The sequence below is a fragment of the Lissotriton helveticus genome, chromosome 4_1, assembly GCF_964261635.1.
Source record: "Lissotriton helveticus chromosome 4_1, aLisHel1.1, whole genome shotgun sequence".
Taxonomy (NCBI): Eukaryota; Metazoa; Chordata; class Amphibia; order Caudata; family Salamandridae; genus Lissotriton; species Lissotriton helveticus.
This window is the reverse complement of record NC_136063.1, coordinates 719,934,082-719,954,521: the sequence shown is the minus strand read 5'-3', so window position 1 is coordinate 719,954,521 and position 20,440 is coordinate 719,934,082. Positions and strand designations below refer to the sequence as shown.

General features: G+C 49.9%; 1 protein-coding gene across 4 annotated transcripts in view; it reads right to left on the bottom strand.

Annotated features, from left to right (window-relative positions):
* Positions 1-20,440, bottom strand: part of TRAPPC8 (trafficking protein particle complex subunit 8) — a 1,467,367-nt gene that overhangs the window by 426,334 nt on the left and 1,020,593 nt on the right. For all 4 annotated transcript variants that reach the window (XM_078687367.1, XM_078687364.1, XM_078687365.1 and 1 more), the window contains one exon: positions 12,279-12,405. In XM_078687367.1, the coding sequence (XP_078543493.1) occupies positions 12,279-12,405 (127 nt within the window). The remainder of the gene's footprint in view (positions 1-12,278; positions 12,406-20,440) is intronic.

Here is a 20,440-nt window from a genome sequence, read left to right as displayed (position 1 = left end):
AGTATGGCCTCCTTGAAGGCCACCATCTGATGCGGGTCAACGACAGTCCGAGGAACAGAGAGTATGCCAGTGCTATCTGGGAAATCAATTCTGAAACCTGGGCCTGTGAGGAGTGCAATGTTCACCTTGATGCCCTCACTTCTTCACCATCAAGCTAGAGTGGTGGAAGGGATAGAGTCCTGCTTTTTTCTTTTTGTGTCTGCACTTGGACTTCAATTACCAGAAAAGTGGGAAGTGCTATACACTCAGGAATGGCCATGTACTGGGACCAAGACTGGGTCCACAACCTGGAGCAAGACCTGTGCTTCAGCCACTACCTCTTCTGTGTTCAGCGATGTAAAGATTCGCCTCCCAGTCCCGTATAGCCTTGGGGTGCATAAGGGCAAGTTTGCTGCATGACTTAGAGTTCTGACCAGATCCCAAACAAAATAGACACCTCATGAGGGTCCATGAGTTGCATCTGCCTGCTGCAGTCTTGGCATAGTTTGAAATTTATAGTCTCAGAAGGGCAGCATTCCCTAGTATAATGCCTAATCATTTTGGAATCATCAGAGATTGGAAAAAGTTTGAAGAAGAGCTACGAATCTGTGCTGGAAGGTGCACAAAGAAATAAGTGATGTCAGTGTGCAGGGGTGGTGCTTATATACAGGTGCACAGGAGCACTGCTTTTGAGGTTTTCCAATTCTGCCTGGTGGCTGAAGGGTATTCTAAAAGTGGGGACTTTTACCATACAACAGTACTAAGGGATAGACATTCTTAAAACACTTGTTGAGGCTGGTACGTTCAGATTTTTTCTGCCCTGAGTTGATATTTCTGGAGCAAAGTGTTAGAGTCCTTACAAAAACATATGCTTGTGAGTGTGGTAAATGGTATTAAATATTGGAATCATGTAAAATTTAACTGAGCAAGTAGTTGTTACAAATAGTAAAGAACAAGTTACTTACTTTTGGTAACAATGTATCTGTAAGAGAAACACATTAGTTATAGATTCCTTACCTTAGGATTAAGACTGGATCTGGAAAAAAAATTCTTTAGCAGTACCCCTGCTTGTTGGTAGGTGGCATTAGTATGCTCCGCACCAGTCGTCGGCATTGTGGTCGTCGGGATGACGTTGCAGTATCTACTTAAACGCCGCCCCTGCGCGCGGACGTCAGTTCTGACACGACTTTTCACGCCAGAAGCGCAGAGCCATGCAAGACACTGACCCTGACCACTGGTGCACTTAACTAGGAAGGGAGTCTAGCCTTAGAAGTCAGTTTGCAGAACGGGGAGGATGGGTGGGGCGGTAAGGAATCAATAACTAATGTATGTCTCTTACACATACATTGTTACAGAAGTTAAGTAAGTTGTTCATTTGAAAGAGACCATTTGTTATAGATTCCTTACCTTACAATAGATATCCCAGCAATGCCAACCCCAGAGGTGGATCTGCGAACTAAGTTCACACCAGAAAGTCCTGGAGAACAGAAACGGCCGAAGTAGCCATCTCGCCAGACTTGACTGTCCAGGTAATAATGTTTGGTGAACGTTGGCAAGGATGCCCATGTGGCTGCCTGACAGATATCAGGGAGTGGAACTCCACGCCCCAAGGCAGTAGTAGCTGCCTAAGCCCTGGTGGAGTTGGCACGCAGTCTCACTGGAGCTTCCTTTTTTGCCTAAGAGTAGCAGATTTTAATGCAGAGGACAACCCATGGAGAGATGGTGCGTTTTTACACAGCCCCCCTTTCTTGGCACCCACATAACTAATATGGAGTTGATCATCTACCCGGAAATCTTTCGTGCTGTTAAGATAGAAAGAAAGCACACGTTTGGGGTCCAGATGGTGGAGTCTCTCCTCCGCTTTGGAAGGCTGGGGAGGTGGGAAAAGGTGGGCTGAGTGATGGACTGTCCTTTGTGGAAAGAGGTAACTACTTTCGAAAGAAAAGATGCCCTTGTATGAAGGACTACTTTGTCTGGATGCATAGCAAGAAAAGGGGATTTTGAGGACAGAGCCTGCAGCTCACTGGCTCTGCGAGCAGAAGTGATGGTGACCAGAAAAGCAGTCTTTAGAGTAAGAAGTCTGAGAGGACCGTTATGTAGAGGCTCATAGGGAGTGCACATCAGAAATGTCAAAACAAGATTCAAGTCCCACTGGGGCATTATGAAAGTAACAAGAGGGAAAAGATGAGTAATGCCCTTCAGAAATCTACTTATAATAGGGGACTTGAAAAGAGAAGGTTGATGAGGGAGGAGAAGAAAGGCAGATATGGCCGAAAGGTAGGCTTTAAGAGTGCCCAGGGCAGAACCCTGCTGGGTCAAAGAAAGTATGTACAAAAGAACTTCAGACAGAGGGGTAGAAAGGGGATCCATAGCCCTTGCTGCGCACCATGCTACAAACTTGTTCCATTTACAGGCATGCACAGATTTGGTTGAGGGACGCCTGGCTGCCAAGAAGATAATATAGACTTCGGGTGGAAGGTCATAAGCTGTCAACTGTCACGGCTCAATCTCCATGCAAGAAGGAGGAGGCTGGACAGGTTCGGGTGAAGGACCCTCCCCTGCTGTTATGACAGAAGATCCTCCCGAAGGAGCAGTCTGATCGGAAGATCGATGCCCATGCTCAAGAGCTCGGGGTATCAGCTCTCCTTGCCCAGTCCGGGGCCACAAGCATGACTTGGGGCCGGTCGCGTTTGATCTTCTTCAGCACTCTAGGTAGAAGTGGTACAGGCGGAAAGGCGCAGAAGAGACCACAAATCCACTCGTGAAGAAAAGCGTCGCCAAGCGAGCACCGCCTTGGAAATTCCAACTCGCTAAACTGCTTAGACTGCACGTTCTCTTCACTGGCGAACAGATCTAACAAAGGCTCTCCCCACTGCTGAAAGAGACCTTGCACCACCTCCAAGTGAAGAAGCAATTTGTGATCCACCAGGCACCTGCGGCTGAGTTAGTCCGTCTGGCTTTTAGAGAACATGCCAGGTGTTGAACCACAAGGGTCATGCCCTGATGTTTCAACCACGTCCAGAGGTGAAGGGCCTCCTGACACACACCACATGGCGGTGGTGTTGTCAGTGAACACCTGCAGCACTTTCCCCTTGAGAGAGGGAAGGAACACTTTGAGTGCCAAGCGGATCGCCCAGAGCGCCAACAGGTTGATAAGGAGCCCGGACTTCGCAGGAGACAAAATGCCTCTGATCTCCGCCTCCCTCAGATGGCCGCTCCCTACCAGAAGTGATGCATCTCTCACTACTCTCACTACTGTGAGATCTGGTTGGGGAAGGGAGAGGGATCTGCCACTGACCCAATCCCGGGTTCATGAGCCACCAATGCAATTGGTGTGCAGTGGCCTCTGAGATCTGGATGCAATCGGAAAGATTCCCCTGATGCTGCGCCCACTGGAACTTCAGGTACCACTGCAGAGCCCGCATTTGCCACCTGGCTTCATCCACGAGAAGAATGCAGGAGACCATGAGCCAGGCAGTCTAAGGGTCATTCTCACAGAAATCCAGGATAGAGGCTAGGACATCGGTATCACAGCCCGAATATCCCAGACTCGCTGCTCGGGAGGATAGGCACGAAACTGCGCTGTGTCCAGAAATGCTCTGATGAAAAGGAGCTTCTGAGAGGGAGTCAGGTAGGACTTCGGCACGTTGATAGTGAAACCCAATGAATGCAGGAGGTCCGCCGTAGTCTGGAGGTAGGAGGCCACAGCCTGGGATGAGCCCGCCTTCAACAGTCAGTCGTCGAGATAGGGGAAGACTGGAAACTCTGATCTGCATATATAAGCTGCGACCACCACCATAACTTTCGTGAACACCCGATGGGTGCTTGTAAGGCCAAAGGGGAGCATGGTAACCTGAAATGTCCGTGGCCTACGTGTACCGTAGGTAACCCCTGTGGCTGGCAGGACAGGAATATGGAAATATGCCTCCTGCAAGTCCAACTCTACCATCCAGTCTCTAGGGTCGAGGGCAGACAGGACCTGAGCCAGCATGAGCATCTTGAACTTCTCCTTCCGGAGGAAGCGGTTGAGGGCCCTGAGGTCTAAGATAGAATGCAGGCCTTTTTCTTTCTTGGGGATCTGAAAGTAGTGGGAATAATAACGACCTACTTCTGGCACAGGGAACGTTTTGATAGCTCCCTTGGCCAAGAGAGATACACCTTTCTGGCGGAGAAAGGCCAAGTGATCCTGCGACATGCGATGGCAGGATGGTGGCATAGAGGGAAGGGTAGTCTAGAAGGGGAACGAGTCGCCCCTTCGGATTATCTGCAAAACCTACCTATCCGACGTGATGTTTTGGCAGTGGGGGAGGTGATGGTGAATCCTGCCGCCCACTGGCTTCTAGTGGCACTGAAAGGTCGGACTAGTCGGGCTTGCAGGCTGTTGCAGCGGGGTTATGGGTGGACTGGCCCGCCCGCTGGCCCCCAGAACCATGTCGCTGCGTCCCACGTCCGTGGCCACGCAGAGGCTGGGTAGATTGCGTGGACCGGTGGCTTGGCTGCGTTGAATGTGGCAGAGCACCTCTTCCGTAGCCACGAAAGGGGCGAACGGCAGACTGTGTGTGGTGAAGGGCTGCCGCGAGACCCAAGGATCTGGCCATGGACCTATAATAATTTAAGCGCTTGAGTCCGCCTTGTAGCCCAAAAGGGGACGGCCGTCAAAGGGCATGTCCAGAAAGGTGAATTGGACATCCCCAGAGAAATCAGACGTCCTCAACCAGGCATAGCGCCTCAAGGCTACTGACGAGGAAACCGTTCTGCCCAGAGAGTCAGCAGGATCCAGCCCACATCTGATGGTAAACTTAGCTGCGTCTCTACCCTCTGCCACTGCGTGGTTGAGAACGGCCCAGGCCTCCTCCGGGCACTGTGGCAGCACTTGCGCAACTTATCCTACACCCTATGGGTATAACGACCCAAGAGGCATGCAATGTTCACCGACCGCAGCACTAAGCTGGCGGAAGGAAACATCATCTTCCCAAGGTGGTCCAGCTTCTTGGATTCCCTATATGGATGAGCAGTAGGGAATGCGCCCTTAGAGGACAAAGCTTGGACCACCAAGCTCTCGGGGGATGGATGTTGGGAGAGGAAAAGTAAGTCGGCCGGGCGGTGGGGTCAGGCAACCATCCTGTCCACAGGAGCCACTGTGCTGGGCTTGGACCAAGTGCTCAGAAGGACGTCAGTGAGGGCTTCATTAAAAAGCAGAAGGGGCTCTTAAGAGGCCACTGGTGGTTGAAGCACCTCAGTCAGGAGGTTAGTCATGATGGCCACTGTAGGAAGTTCAAGTCCCAAGGCCTTAGCCACCCTACGCAACACCACAGCATACGAAGCTCCCTCCTCCGTAGTGACGGTAGGGGGAGAGAGCATGCCAAGGTCTGGGGAGCTATTCAAACCACTAGCATCACCCAGTTACTCTCGCCAGTCCGGCTCTTCGGGCTGGTTGGCTAAAGGGTCTCTAGACCCCTCCCAGTCCTCATCACCGTCCTCTGGCTGCCACTTAGGGTGTTAAGCAACGCCAGGGATGAACAGCGGTACAAAAGTACCATCGAGTGACATCGGTCCGGCTCCATGTCCAAGTCCAGGGTGTGGCTGGGGTCGACGCCGGTTGGGAGCACAACCAGCATCACTGAAATCGGCGCCAGGGAAGGTACCATGAGGTTTACTGGTGCCGATCGGCATCCAGGCCTGGATCCTCGGGGGCCCGCCAGAGCTGAAGCCACCAGCCTCGAGGGCCCAGGGCCCTCAGTCGAGTCCGCAGGCCCGGAGGGCATGCCGGCGGAGTCGGGCTGCCCAAAGATGCTGTGAAGAGCTTTATTGAAAGCTCAAAGCTGGGCATGGGACGCTGCGGGTCCCACATCACGTCAGCAGATGGACGGGGAGAAGGCAAAGAGCAAAAATGCTTCTTTGCCTTTTTCTTGTGCTTTGACTTAGCCGAGGAGTGCAAAGACTTCGAAGACGAGTGGTGGTGGCTCCGCGGCCGGTCGTAAGACTTCCTCTCGAGCGGGATCGACCTCGATTGGCTCAGAGCCGACTGCCAGGCCTCCAAAACTTTTGGAATCGCTCCCACAAAGACTTCGGGTTTATGGCCCGACAGTCGGAGCACAAATTCCGGTTGTGGTGACACCCCAGGCACCAGAGACACACGAGGTGCGGATCCGTGACGGTCTCAGCTTTTGACAGGAGTCACAAGGCTTGAAGCTGGTCCGACGATGGGACATTCCTCATGCTACCAAGAGTCCAAGACTCAAAAAAGTGCCGACAAGTCGAAAAAGATTAGTCAAGAAGTGACTAAGGGGCACGCTCTCTCCGGATCTGGGCAGGCTGGCGCCAAAAAAGAAAGAACTGGCGTCAGCACGCAGGGGCAGCGTCTAAGTAGATACTACAATGTCATCCCGGCGACCACAACGCCGACAATGGAATCGACCTACGCCACCTACCGAGGCGCAGGGGTACTGCTACAGAAAAATTCTTCGGATCCAGTCTGACACATGCGGGTAATTCTAAGATAAGGAATTTATAACTAGTGGTCTCTTTCAGATACCTCCAGTAAAAGCCTTTTGAGGAATACAAATTCACCCAATCTATTTGAGAGGTTTGCAAGGATTTCACACATAAAGGCACTAAAGCTGCAAACAATAGTGATCACACCATAATGTTCGAGGAAACATGGCAGTAAGTGCTCTCCTGCATGGAGAATAAGGAAATGGAACGGTCATATTCAGTTCTCTGAGGGATGGAAAAGTATTTTATATTACTCTGTTGTCTTGCTTTTCAGCTTTCAGATTATCTGGTTTCCACTGGCAATACAATGTTTACCAATTAAAGTCTGCGCTTAGCTTCTTTTTTTGTTACCTTTCTCTGAAGAGTGACTTTGCACATCTGCAGGGAGGTGTAGGCAGGTGCTTCAAATCCAGCTACTTTAAGAACTAGCTAGGCTTTCCCGTTTTCAGCGTTTATTTGTTATGTATTTTAGTGGTGTGTTCTAAATCTTTTGAAGTGAGTGCTTATCAGTGTTTATTCAGTTGCCTAAGCTCCAAAATAGACAAAAACTGTTTCCCAGTGTTTATAAAACATGTTTTTTGCAGTTATTGTTATAAAGCAACTATTTAATTTAAAGGAGAAGTAATGCAGGGTATGTGGTGTCCTTCCATTGGGAGGGTGTTGAATGGACTTATGTTAGATTGTTTCAAGCACGGAATGTGTTGAACTCACACTCATCTCATTACTCTCTCTCACATCTCATTACCTCTCACTCACTCAGGGCTCTGTCTGCTTTACAGGACAATGAAAGGATTTCATAAGTAATATAGCTGTAATCAAATGTTTAATGAACAAACTCCTTGACACAGTTGGGGGTCATCGATCTACTCTTTATAGCATAGTAATTGGGGTGGGCAGAACTCACGGAATTTGACTTGGCAGAATTACAAAAAAGCTCTGCCAGATTCCGCAGAGTTCCGTCCACAAGCAGAAATAGGCACGTTGCGATGCTCGTGCTGCGATTTCGCGCTGGGAGTGTGTTCTGCAAAAAATCAGCGCAAATGGCAGCACATGGCGTGCCAGAGGGCGCCGCTACTCGAGATGATTTTGCTGACGATAGAGCATATTTTGTACTAGAGCAGCAGCCTTTTGACCAGGAATTTCACTTCTGCACAGCAATTTACTGCTTCGGTTCGCGAGTAAACATTCCACTATGCAGTGATTTGCAGAATTTGGCCACAACTCTCCGTAGCTTTTGCAATTCTGCCGGTGGAATGGATTGTTCAACCCTGCCAACACTATAGTACTTTGTGAATCCTTTAAAATGTTATACCAGATTAATTTGTAGCCCTGCAGTCAAGGCACCTGAAACTTGATGCTTTAAGCATGCTCAACACTGCTTTTCTGCAGTCTTTGCCAGACTACACTAAGGTGGTGCTGCAGTTGCATAGACATGCAAAAAGTTCCCAGAGTCCCCTTTGCAAATGTTTCCCCTTAACTGAGTCCTGACCTCTCACCAGACATTACATTGTATTCTGTGAAGTAATTATCAGATAAAATACTCAGTAAAGTGCAGCTGGGTAAAAAGCCAGAATTAGTTCAAGGTATCATACGCAACAATGGGACAACCTGCAGTTATGTATTTTGTGATATGGAAATATGATCTTGTGCAATGTTTTCACCACTATCCCAAATGCATGGTGACAGAGCTCTTTATACAGGTACCTATCACTACATCTTGCATTTAATGGTTAAAACCTGAGGTGTTTGGCAGGTGACCTATTATCAATACTGACTTGCTAGAAAAAGGGGCGGATGCATCAAAAGGTTTTTCTCATTATGTCAGTAAATATGATAGTACATATTGGCCAAGATTATTATGAGCCAGTCATTTCCCTGAATGAATTAAACACTGCTGAAAGATCAAATATGATTTTAATAATCCCAGATTCTCTACACTATATAAAATATTAAGATCAGACGCAAAACATGTATCTATCAATAAATCAATCAGGGGTTTCTAGAGCGCAAGCTACTCACCTGGAACTGGTCTCGGGCGCTGAGGTAAAGGGGGCAGGAGGGTGTGGGGGTGGTTCCACAGATCCTGGAGGTTCACTCAGTTTCATCGAAGAGCCAGGTCTTGAGGTCCTTTAGGAACTTAGGGAGCGATGCGGTCTGTCGGAGGTAGAGCGGGAGGGAGTTCCATGCCTTGACCGTGAAGAGGGAGAAGGAGTGCCCTCCTGTTCTGCTTTGATTGATCCGAAGTATCGTTGCAAGGGCAAGCTGGGCCGAGCTGAGAGAACGCTGGGGAGCGTGGAACATGAGGCAGTGGTTCAGGTTGGCGGGTCCGGTGTTGTGAAAGGCCTTGTGTGCGTGGGTGAGAAGCTTGAATGGGATTTTCTTCTCGACAGGGAACCAGTGTAGGGTCCGTAGATGTTGGCTGATGTGGCAGTGGCGCGGTAAGTTGAGGACTAGTCTTGCGGCGGCGTTCTGGAGTTTGCGGGTGAGGTTCTTGTTGATCCCGGCATAAAGTGCATTGCCGTAGTCCAGTCTGCTACTGATGAGGTCTTGTGTGACAATTTTCCTGTGTTCAGAGGGGGCGGATCCACTTGAAGGTCTTAGGGAGGATGCGGAGGGTGTGGTAGCAGAAGGAGATGATTGTGTTGATCTGGCGGTCCATTTTGAGTTCAGAGTCCAGGATGATTCCAAGGTTGCATCTGTAGTCTGTGGGGGCAGGAGGGTCCCCGAAGGGTGGGGGGCCACAAGGTGTCATTCCAGACGTCAGGGTGTGGGCCTTTGATGAGTACCTCGGTTTTGTCCTTGTTGAGTTGAAGGCAGCTATTCTTCATCCATCTGACAACAGCTTCCATTCCGTCCTAAAAGTTGTGTTTGGGTTTGTTGGATAGTGAGATGAGTTTCGTGTCGTCTGCGTACGATGTGATGTTGAGTCCGTGTGCTCGGACGAAGGATGCAAGCGGGGGCATGGAGATGTTGAACAGGGTCGGGCTGATGGAGGATCCTTGTTAAACTCTGCAGGAGGTAGGAGTGGGTTCTGAGAGAAATGGAGGGAGTCGGACTCATTGTGTTTTGCCGGAGAGGAAAGAGGATCCAGTCGAGGGCCTTATTCCGGATTCCCGCGTCGTGGAGTCTGCGGGCTAGGGTGCTGTGAGAGACTGTGTCGAAGGCAGCGCAGAGGTCTAGGGGGATGAGGGCCACAGTCTCTCCTCTGTCAAGGAGGGCCCGGATGTTGCTGAGAGGAGTGTGATTTTGGTGCTGTGGTTCTTCCTGAAGCCTGATTGGGAGGAGTTGAGGATGCTGTTTTCTTCTATGAAGGCGGTGAGTTGGATGTTAACGGCGTTTTCCATGACTTTGGCTGGATAAGGGAGTCGGGAGATCGGTCTGAACTTCTTGAGGTCGGTGGGGTCCGCAGAAGATTTTTTCAGGAGAGGGTTGATCTCGGCGTGTTTCCAGTCATCGAGGAAGGAGGCGGTCTCGAAGGAGCGGTTGAGGATACGTTGAAGCTCGGGACGATGATGTCTGCAGCTTTGCGGTAGATGTGGTGGGGGTAGGTGTCCATGGGGGCCCCGGAGTGGATGGTCTTCATTATCCTCAGAGTGTCTTCGATGCTGAGGGCGGTCCAGCTGTCTAGTGTCGGCTGAGTGCCGTTGGGAGTGTTGGGAGGATCCTCGTGGGGGTTGTCGTCGAAGTTGTCAGATGGTCTTGATTTGTGGTGGAAGAAGGCGCTGGCTCTGTCGCAGAGGTCCTGGGAGAGAGTGATGTCTGTAGACTCGCTGTTGGGCTGGGCAAACTCTTTGATGATGCCGAAGAGTTCCTTGCTGTTGTATGCGTTGGTGGAGATTCTGTCCTGAAGTGCTTTCTTCCTGGAGTCTGATGAGCTTGTGGTGGGCAGTGGTAGCTGTTTTGAAGTTCATGACGTCTGTCGGGGTTTTGAAGTTCCTCCACAGTTTTTTGAGTAGTCTGCAGGTGAGTCTGGAGTCCTGGAGTTTGGTGGAAAACCAGCTGGCTTTCTTGCCATGGGGCTTGGATGCTCTCTTGAGGTGGGTGAGGGTTTTGACGCAGTTGGTGATCCAGTTGTGTAGCGTGCAGGCGGCAGTGGTGGGGTCATCGTCTGTGGTGGTGGGGGCTGAGCTGCTGAGGGCGGCGGTGAGCAGGTCGTTGGAGATCTTGCACTGGAGCTGATGCGGGGTGTTGGATTTGAAGGTGAAGTGAACACAGCTGTGATCCGTCCATGGGAGTTCGGAGGTGTGGCTGAAGGTAATGGAGTTCCCTGCTGTGAAAATGGGATTGAGGGTGTGCCCAGCTGAGTGCGATGGTTCTGGTACAATCTGCTTGAGTCCTATGGTGTGGAGGTTGTCCAGGAGGGAGGCGGAGTTGGGGTCCTGGTGGTTGTCGAGGTGGAAGTTGAGGTCTCTTAGCAGCATGAAATCGGTGGAGGTGATGGCATGAGTTGTGATGATGTCAGTGATTGAGTCGGAAAAAGGAGGTTCCGGGGGGTCTGTGAGGGTGCCTCAGAGGATGGAGGACTTGTTCTGGATCTTGAAATGGAGGTGTTCCATCAGGTCTGTGGGCCTGTTGGAATAGGTGCTCAGCCGGAGATTGGCCTTGCGGGTGATGGTGATGCCTCCTCCGGGGCTGTTAGGGTGATCCTTCCGGGTGAACTTGTATCCTTCGGGGATGGCGATTGCGATGTCTGGTCCAGAGGCGATGTTCGTCCAGGTTTGGGTGAGGAAGGCAATGTCCGCTGAGTTGCTGTAGAGGAGGTTCCAGATTTCCGTGGCGCATCTGTGGAGGGAGTGGGTGTTGAGGAGGATGCATCTCAGGGTTTGGGGTGTGATGGAGTTGTAGCTGGAGGGAGGTGGAGGGTCCTGGGTCTCGGCGCAGGTCAAGGAATGGCAGCAGTGACGGCAGAAGAAGGGTCCGTGGGTGTTGAGAGGTGAAGAGAGCCTGCAGTTGGAGTTCTTGCTGGCATTTAGTTCACGGAGAGCCGAGGAGCTGTAGCGCTGGCGGGCCTGAGGATCAGGGGTCCTGGTGCTGGTAGCGGTCGGGTTGCGGATGGGCCTCCATTAAGTAGAAGTCGGGGGAGGGCCTGAAAGCTGGGAGGGCGGTAAAGCTGGGAGGCGGGAACTGGAAAAAACACAGGAGGGGGCGGCGGGCACCGGCAAAAAGGGGGTAGGTTAGAAAAGGAGATGAGGGTAGAAGAAAACAAGGTCCAGAAATAAAGAAATAAAAGTAGAAAAGACACCAGTCAAAAGAAAAAGCGAGGAGCAAGACAAAGAAAAAGCAATTAAGAGCAGTCCAGTGCGGGGCACGGGGCTTCGAACCGGGGTCTAAGTGGCCATAGGCAGAGCACTGCCAGGGGCAGTTGCGGCGTTGTGCGCTGGGAGAGCTGGAACCCAGGGGTCTATGCCCTACGCCTTTAATCCAAGCACACAAAACTGGAGGAAAAAAAGCAATATTTTGGTGACATTACTAAAAAAATAAACCTCACGCAGAATAATATTAGACCAGTCTTTCTTGCTGCTAATTGTATAACAAGGTGACATTGAGTTGGCCCCTTCAGGGAGAAATAACAATGATTAATTCTCTCTCACGTTCTTGTTTTTTGAATGGCATTTTAGTTTGTGATTGAGCAGGTTACACTGATGAATAAAATGTATATGAGAGAATGGTTTAAAATAGCCAGATATACAAACTTTTGAGATGAGCATGTGACAAATTAATATGAATATCTTAATGACTTTTTTCAAAAATATTCTCATCCTTCAGTTCCTCTTAATGCTTTAACTCCAAAACTAGGAACTTACCGGTTTGCAAGGAATTTGCAGGGCCGACACCATCTACAGTTGCAATACTTTGAAGTGTGCCCAGATTGTAAACCACTCCAAGAATATGCAGCTCCCCAGTTTGATGTGGAAAGAGCTTTAATCTTGCCTACGGAAAAATGTAACATTGTTATGCTGTTTTACATTTGCATTGTAGTTCATTATAAATTTACAAACACTTAACTGAGTACCTACACTACATAATGGAGTAAAAGTATTTCTGTAAAAAGGTAAAATGCAGGTAATAAAAAGTAACCTTAAACCTGCATGGCACACCTATGGCATATAGGTGAAGTATCTCACAGCTTATTATCTATACCAGGGCCGGAATGGCAACGCAAACCAGCCCTGGCAATTACATCGGACCGGCCTCGGAGGTGGGGGTATTGGTGGGAAACACTGCTGCTGCAATTTTGTTACAGGGGTCCGATTTTGCAGCACTGCTGCAAAACCGGCCCCCACGGGTCCAAAACTGGCCCTCACCCTTCCAGCCCACTGACAAAACGCCTGGTGCCTGCTACGACCAGTCCGGCCCTGATCTATACCATGTCATAGGTAATCTCATTTCACAAATTCCTCCAAATTTCTTTCTTCATGATCTCCTAGAGATGACCTTGATTTTAAGGGGAAAAAAAAGTTTAGCCACCCTTATAATAAAAGGAAGCTTCTGGGATATCCCAGAAGAAGCTATAGACCTATGAAATGAGTATGTCATTCAACAGGTTGCACCTCTGCATACCTCAGGCCCTGTGTAGCTAGGATGCAGCCTTTTGCTTATTGCTTTGAGGATGAAATGTCATTAGAGACTAGCTATGGGATAAAAGTAAGATTGATTAACTGAGAGTTTATCCAAGCAGCATTATGTCCCAGAGATGAAATCGTATAGGCAAGAACCTACTACTGAGGTCAAGGTAACTGAATATGTCTGTAGGTAGAGATAGGCCAGATCTCTTGGGATACCGTTCAAAAGATACTCTTGAGAAAATATGGATGCATTTCTTCTAACAAATATTAACAAAAGGAGAGTGAGAGTAAAGTAGGCTCGCTCCACCTCCGAAATTGATCAAAACAATCACAAAGAGAGAGCATGCTGCCTATATTCGGTAAAATCATTTGATAAGATAAAAAAATACTCCTGTTTAGTTTTTAGAAGAACCCTCACCAACTAACATCAGTTAAAGGCATTCATAATCTCATAGGGATCCCATGCGAGACACCTAGTGCATCTGGGTGTGCTTCGACGCCTGATTTACAGCAAAGCAGGTTATTGACATTTACGGATCTTGAAAGTTAAAATAACATTAAGGTTTCCCTACTCCAAAGGGGAATGTTTTAATACTGAGAACCTTAGACAAGGTTAAAAACAAGAGTTGATGTGAGCAAGAGTGTTATGATCTCATCCATCTCTTGTCTACATGTTTCAGTCAAAGTCTCTCTTGCCCATGCGGGTCAAATGGCTGTCTTCAGTACCAAGTGATCCCTAATCTCATGGACCTGTTCCCTATAATTGTGCACATGTGCATTACTACTCGTGAAGTTGTGCTATATTTGTAACTTACAATTCCCATTTATGTTTCAGTATAGGAAAGTTTCATGTGAAAGTATATTAGATGAGATTGTCCTTAGCTTCACAGGTACTTCGTGGTAGGCAGACCCTGTAGTCACACACTCGTCAAAAAGTCTTGCCTACATTTAATCTAGTTGGCATCCTCTAATACCTGCATTTTCATTTAATTTGATAAAAGAATGGAATGCATACATTAAATTATTCAATTACTAATTTGCTTTGCACTGCATCGCGTGGACTAATTTATGCTAGCACTTCAAAATAAGGTACATTCAAGGTCTTCCAAGTTAATGTGTTATGACAGTGCTATGTCGGCCCACTTAATTTACAGATGCTTTCTACGTGAAGACATACAAATAAGTTACTTATGCTTATCATACATAAGTCAAGTACATACTGTTAATGGGTGCACTTAGCCTACTTGGGTTCAGACTGCACTGCAGAGATCAACAGGGTGAGACATTATGGAGTCACACAGGTGGGTAAAAATGCACAGCCTCAGCAGGGATCATCCAGTAGTTGGGCCATGAAGTTAACTATAACAGGCACTGTCAAGCATAGTGAGTGGTTGCAGAAAGCCACCCACACTAGCTGTCTAGAATTGATGCACAAGTTAGTACTTGTGTAACGATATATCTGTAAAAGACTTAAGTTAGTGACAGATTCCTTACCTTAGAATATCCCCAGGCGTCAGGCTGAATCTGGAAAGTTTTCTTCAGCAGTACCCCTGCACGTCGGAAGGTGGTGTCGGAAGACTACTTAGGCGCCACCCATGCACACTGACGTCCGTTCTGTACACAACTTTCCGCGCCAGGAACGCAGGGCCTTGCAAGAAACAGCCCACTGGTGCCATGAATCTAGGGCCCTGAAAGGGATGACCTTAACCCCAGTAATCAGTTTGCAGAAAGGGGAGGATGGGCGAGGCGGTAAGGAATCTATCACTAACTAATGTCTCTTACTGATATATTGTTACACATGTAGTAACTTGTTCATCTGACAGAGACATGTTAGTGATAGATTCCTTACCTTAGATACCCCAGCAATACCAACCCCAGTGGAGGGTCTGCGAACAAGATTACACCAGAAATCCTGCAAGGGAGCGCCGCGTCCCAAGGCAGTAGTGGCTGCCTTTGCCCTGGTAGAATGGGTATGCAGTCCCAGAAGAGGCTCCTTCTTAGCCGACGAGTAACATGCGAACGACCTATTGAGAGATGGTTCGTTTGTGCACGGCCCAACCTTTCTTGGCGCCCACGTAGCCAACAAAAAGTTGGTCATCCACAGGAACTGTTGTGTGCGCTTCAGTTGGAGCGGGAGCATTTGGAACCAAGCGTAGCCGGTAGCGGTCGCATTTATGCAATTTGCACCGCCTGTGAGCACGTGATCTGTTGACACGTTGCCCGTAACGACTAATGGTTGCTGGTATGCAGCATCTTGGTAGCCATCAGGTCGTCTGAATTGAGAAAAACAATAGCCGATTCTGAAACCCCGATTTTTGCCCTGACGAATTTGCTGAAGTAATAGCAATGAAACATGTTGGCATCATCTAAGCATGGTATAATCTGAACCATTTTTAATTGGGACTACTTGCAGCAGCAGAATAAATTTATCACAGCCAGCAAGTGGTTCCTCATTTTAACAGCGGTGGCCAGTTTTTTCGCGTTCTGGCTATTGCAGGGGTTTTAGATGCACACACTCACCTGTTACTTTCAGACATAGATGAGTGGTTGAGTAGTTTGTTCACATACACGGCACTCGATATAAGTTGGTAATTCCATTTTCATAATTTGGGTGTTTTTCTCTGTTTGTTTTGTCACGACAAGGAGAGAGTGACCGATGATGAGAAGTGGGTAAACTGGCAATCTCAGGCCAGGAACCCCCTCGGGTGTTTCTACCGTGAGGCGCTCTTTCTGTGTCTCCACCTTTTTTTGCACTTTTGTTCCACTTGTGGGAAGTAGATATGACCGTAGTACATTTTTTAGCATACACACCACGGCCTGTAGATGAGTGTTAAAGTATACACTAAGTGAGAGTTTGACCCTTTGTGCAACTCGACCCCAGGTCTGTTTGACTCATTGGTGTTTGTTGGCGGAGGCATTTATTGTTGGACACTGATTGAGTGGGGGGCTACCTCCTCCTTCTTAGTGCCTCTCCCCCTTGAGCTCCTTTTGTTGGTTATAGTGCGCTTCAGATAGAACAAAAACGCACGTTTTGGGTCCAGAGGGAACAGTCTCTCTTCCTCATTTGAAGGATGCGAAGGCGGAAAAAAGGTGGGCAAAGTGATGGTCTGCCCGATGTGGAAGGGTGTGACAACCTTTGGCAAGAAAGAAGGACGAGTTCTTAGAACCACCTAGTCTGGATGAACAGAAAGAAAAGAAGGTTTAGAAGAAAGAGCCTGGAGCTCACTCACTCTTCTGGCAGAGGTGATAGCTACCAGCAAAGCCGTCTTTAGAGTGAGAAAATGTAAGGGACAGTTATGAAGGGGCTCAAAGGGAGCGCACATCAGATAGGTCAAGACAAGATTTAAGTCAAATTGAGGCATTATGAAAGGCACAGGAGAAAACGTGTGCAATGCCTTTGAGGAAGCCATTAACAACCGGGGACTTAAAAAGGGAAGGCTGATCTGGAAGCTGTAGAAAGGCGGAGATGGCCGAAAGAAAACCTTTGATAGTGCCCAGCACAGAGCCCTGCTGGGCCAAAGAGCGAAGGAACAGAAGGACCTTGGAGAGAGGGGAAGAAAGGTGTTCCACAGCCTTTGCTGTGCATCAGGACACAAATTTGTTCCACCTGCAGGCATATACCCTCTTAGTGGAGGGATGCCTGGCTGCCAGAATGACATCACAGACTTCGGGAGGAAGATCGAAAGCTGTCAACTGTCGCCGCTCGATCTCCACGCATGGAGGTGGAGGCTGGACAGGTTGAGGTGGAGGACCGTCCCCTACTGCTGCAACAGAAAATCCTCCAGAAGAGGCAGTCGGATCGGGGGATCATCGCTTTGCTGGGTAGCTCGGAATACCAGCATCTTCGCGCCCAATCCGGAGCCACAAGGATGTCTTGGGCCCGGTCGTGCCGAATCTTCTTCAGCACTCTGGGCAGAAGTGGTAAAGGCGTACAACAGACCGCAGATCCACTCGTAACGAAAACTGTCGGCGAGCGAGTGCCGCCTTGGAAATTCCAACGCGCAGAACTGATTACATTGCGCGTTCTCTTTGGTGGCGAATAGAGCTAACCAAGGCTCTCCCCACTGCAGAAAGAGACCTTGCGACATGTCTGAGTTCAGACGCCATTCGTGATCCATCATGCACCGGCGGCTGAGTTAGTCCGCCCTGGCATTCGGAGAACCTGCCAGGTGTTGAACCACCAAGGTAATGCCTTGATGTTCCAGCCATGTCCAGAGGCGCAGAGCCTCCTGACATAGGGTCCACGACCCCACCCCGCTCTGTTTGTTGCAGTACCACACGGCGGCGGTGTTGTCCGTGAACACCTGCACTTCCCCGGACAGAGGGAAGGAATGCTTTCAGTGCAAGTCGGATTGCCCGAAGCTCCAAAAGGTTGATATGGAGCAGGGACTCAGCCAGAGACCAGAGGCCTCTGATCTCGCCTCTCCCAAGTGGCCGTCTCATCCCAGGAGGGACGCATCAGTCACCACTGTGTGCTCCGGATGGGGAAGGGAGAGGGATCTGCCATTGACCCAATTGCGATTCGTGAGCCGCCACTGAAATTATCGTGCAGTGACCTCCGAGATCTGGACGTGATCGTAGTTTGCCCTGATGCTGTGCCCACTGGAACTTCAGGTCCCACTGCAGAGCCTGCATATGCCATCTGGCATGTTGCACCAGCAGTATGCAGGAAGCCATTAGGCCCAGGAGCCGGAGGGTCATTCTGACTGAAACCCTGGATAGAGGCTGAAAGATCAGAATCATAGCCTGAATATCCCGGACTCGCTGCTCGGGAGGATAAACCCAAACCTGCGTCGAATCCAGCACCGCTCCGATGAAAGGGGAGCTTCTGAGGGGGACTCAGTGCGACTTCGGCATGTTGATAGAGAATCCCAGCACATGCAGGAGGTCGGCCGTAATCTGGAGGTGGGAGAGGACTGCCTAGGGCGAGCCCACCTTCAACAACCAGTCATCAAGATAAAGGAAGACTGGAACCCCTGATCTGCGCAGATGAACTGCGACCACCGCCATCACTTTCGTGAACACCCGAGGGGCACTGGTAAGGCCGAAGGGGTGCACGGCAAACAAACTGCTCTTGGCCTACCGTGAACGCAGGTAACACCAGAGGGCCGACCCAACGGGGATATGAAAAGCCAGAGTCAACATTTTGAGCTTCTCCTTCAGGAAGAAATGGTTGACGTTCCTGAGGTCCAAGATGGGGTGCAGGACCCCTTTCTCCTTCTTGGTGACCAGAAAGTTGTGGGAATATCAACCATGTCCTATTGCTGGCCAAGGAACGCGCTTGATGGCCCCCTTGGCTTAGAGGCCATGACTTCCAGCTGGAGAAGCGCAAAATGTTCCCCTGACATGCGGTGGAACTGAGGTGGCATGGCTGGAGGGGTAGTCTCGAAGGGGAGGGAGTATCCCCTTCGGATGATTCGCAGCATCCACCGGTCCGAGCCTAAGGAACGCCAGTGGGGGAGGTGATGGCGAATCCTGCCGCCCACGGCGTGGGGTGTGCCCCAAAGCTCGGACTAGGAAGGTTTAGAGGTGGATGCTGCGGGAGCGGAGGTGGACTGACCCGCACACTGGCCCCCCTGTCCCACCGCAGCGGGAACCACGTCTGCAGCCTCGCTGAGGTGGAGAGACCCAAGAACTTGGCCGTAGCCCGGGAGTCCTTTAAAAGCTCCAGCGCACTATCTGCTTTATCGCCAAACAGGCGAGTACCATCAAAGGGCATGTCCATAAGAGAACTTTGAACATTCCCTGAAAACCCAGTGGACTGCAACCCGGTGTAGCGACGGAGGGCCACTGTCGTGGAAACCACCCTACCCAGTGAGTCTGCGGTGTCCACACTGGATAGCGAACTTTGCTGCATATTTCCCCTCAGCAACAGCTCGGGAAAGCACTGTCCGAACCTCCTCCGGACACTGAGGCAGCACCTGCGCAAATGTGTCACACACAGCATGGGAGTAGCGGCCCAAGAGGCTTGCGGTGTTCACCAACCGCAGCCCTAAGCTGGCAGATGAAAACAGTTTCTTGCCGAACTGTTCCAGCTTCTTGGATTCCTTATCCAGCGGAGTGGTAGTGAATGTGCTTTGGGAAGTGGAGGCCTGGATGACCAAGCTCTCCGGAGTTGGGTGGGTTGCCAAAAAAAGCAGGGTCGGCCGGGCGATGACGCCTGGCAATGTTTTATCTACGGGAACCCCAGTGGCTAGTCTAGACCAGGTGCCCATTAATACGTCAGGTAACATTGAATGGTAGCAGGGGCGCTGGCTGAAGTACTTCAGTGAGTAGATTAGCTTTGAGGGTCACTGTAGGCAGGTCAAGGTCAAGGGCCTCAGCTGCTCTATGGAGCACCACAGTGTACGTGGCGCCCTCCTTCATAGCTACTGCAGGAGGAGAGAGAAAACCAGGCTCAGAGGAGAGGTCAAGGCCACCTGCATCCTCCAACTCTTCTGGCCATTCCTGTTTCGACCCGCACTGCCGTGCTTCAGGGTCCTCAGACCCTTAACAGTAGTCCCCTTCCTCCACTGCCCATGGAACAGACTGCGGCGGTGGGAGAGGGACAGGGGAATATAAATGGTCGAACGGCGCCGGTCCGCCTCCCAATTAGGGTCCCAACCAGGAGCAAAATTGTCCGTGAACCCGGGCAAGGGCAGTGGTGGAACGAACGGAACCCACTGCGGCACCGGGAGAGGAGCCACCGGGAGAGGAGCCGCCGGCGGAGGCCCCTGCAGAGCCGGGGCGTCAGCAGCGGAGCCGGCGGCAAGGGAGGACCATCAACAGGGACCGCGGGGCCCGAAGGGCCCGAAGGGGAGCCTGCAGCAGCCCGAGGCCTGAAAAGGTGCTCGATGGCTGTGAGAACATCTTGCACCTGGGCAGGAGCTGCAGACGGACCCGGATAAGGTGGGTAGGCCGCAGGAGACTCATCTTCCCTGGGAGAAAAGGGGGTTAGTTACTGAGCTAGGATATAAACTTTTAGTGGCGTCTAAACAAACAGGATTGACAAGAGGGGTTATGATGCTGATAAAACCGAATCTTGGTTTACTTGTACGTAGTTTATCTGATAAATGGGGTAGATGGGTGATAGCAACATTAAATTTAGGAGGTACACTGATTACGATATGTTCTATATACGGATCTAACTTAGATGAGGAGGAAGTATTTAAATATTTAAACTCTGAGTTGGCAAACTGGGGCTCTCCCTTAGTGATATGTGGTGATTTAAACATTAATTTAGCAGAGGGAGAATTAGAGTCGGGCCCGGAGAATTATAAAGGGCGTAAACCCAGGGTATTTAAAGCATTATATAACCTAGTTAAAGATCATGCGCTGGTTGACATTTGGAGTAAAAATTATCCAACATCACCCGGGTATACTTATTATTCTTCACCACATAGAAAGTTTGTCCGTCTTGA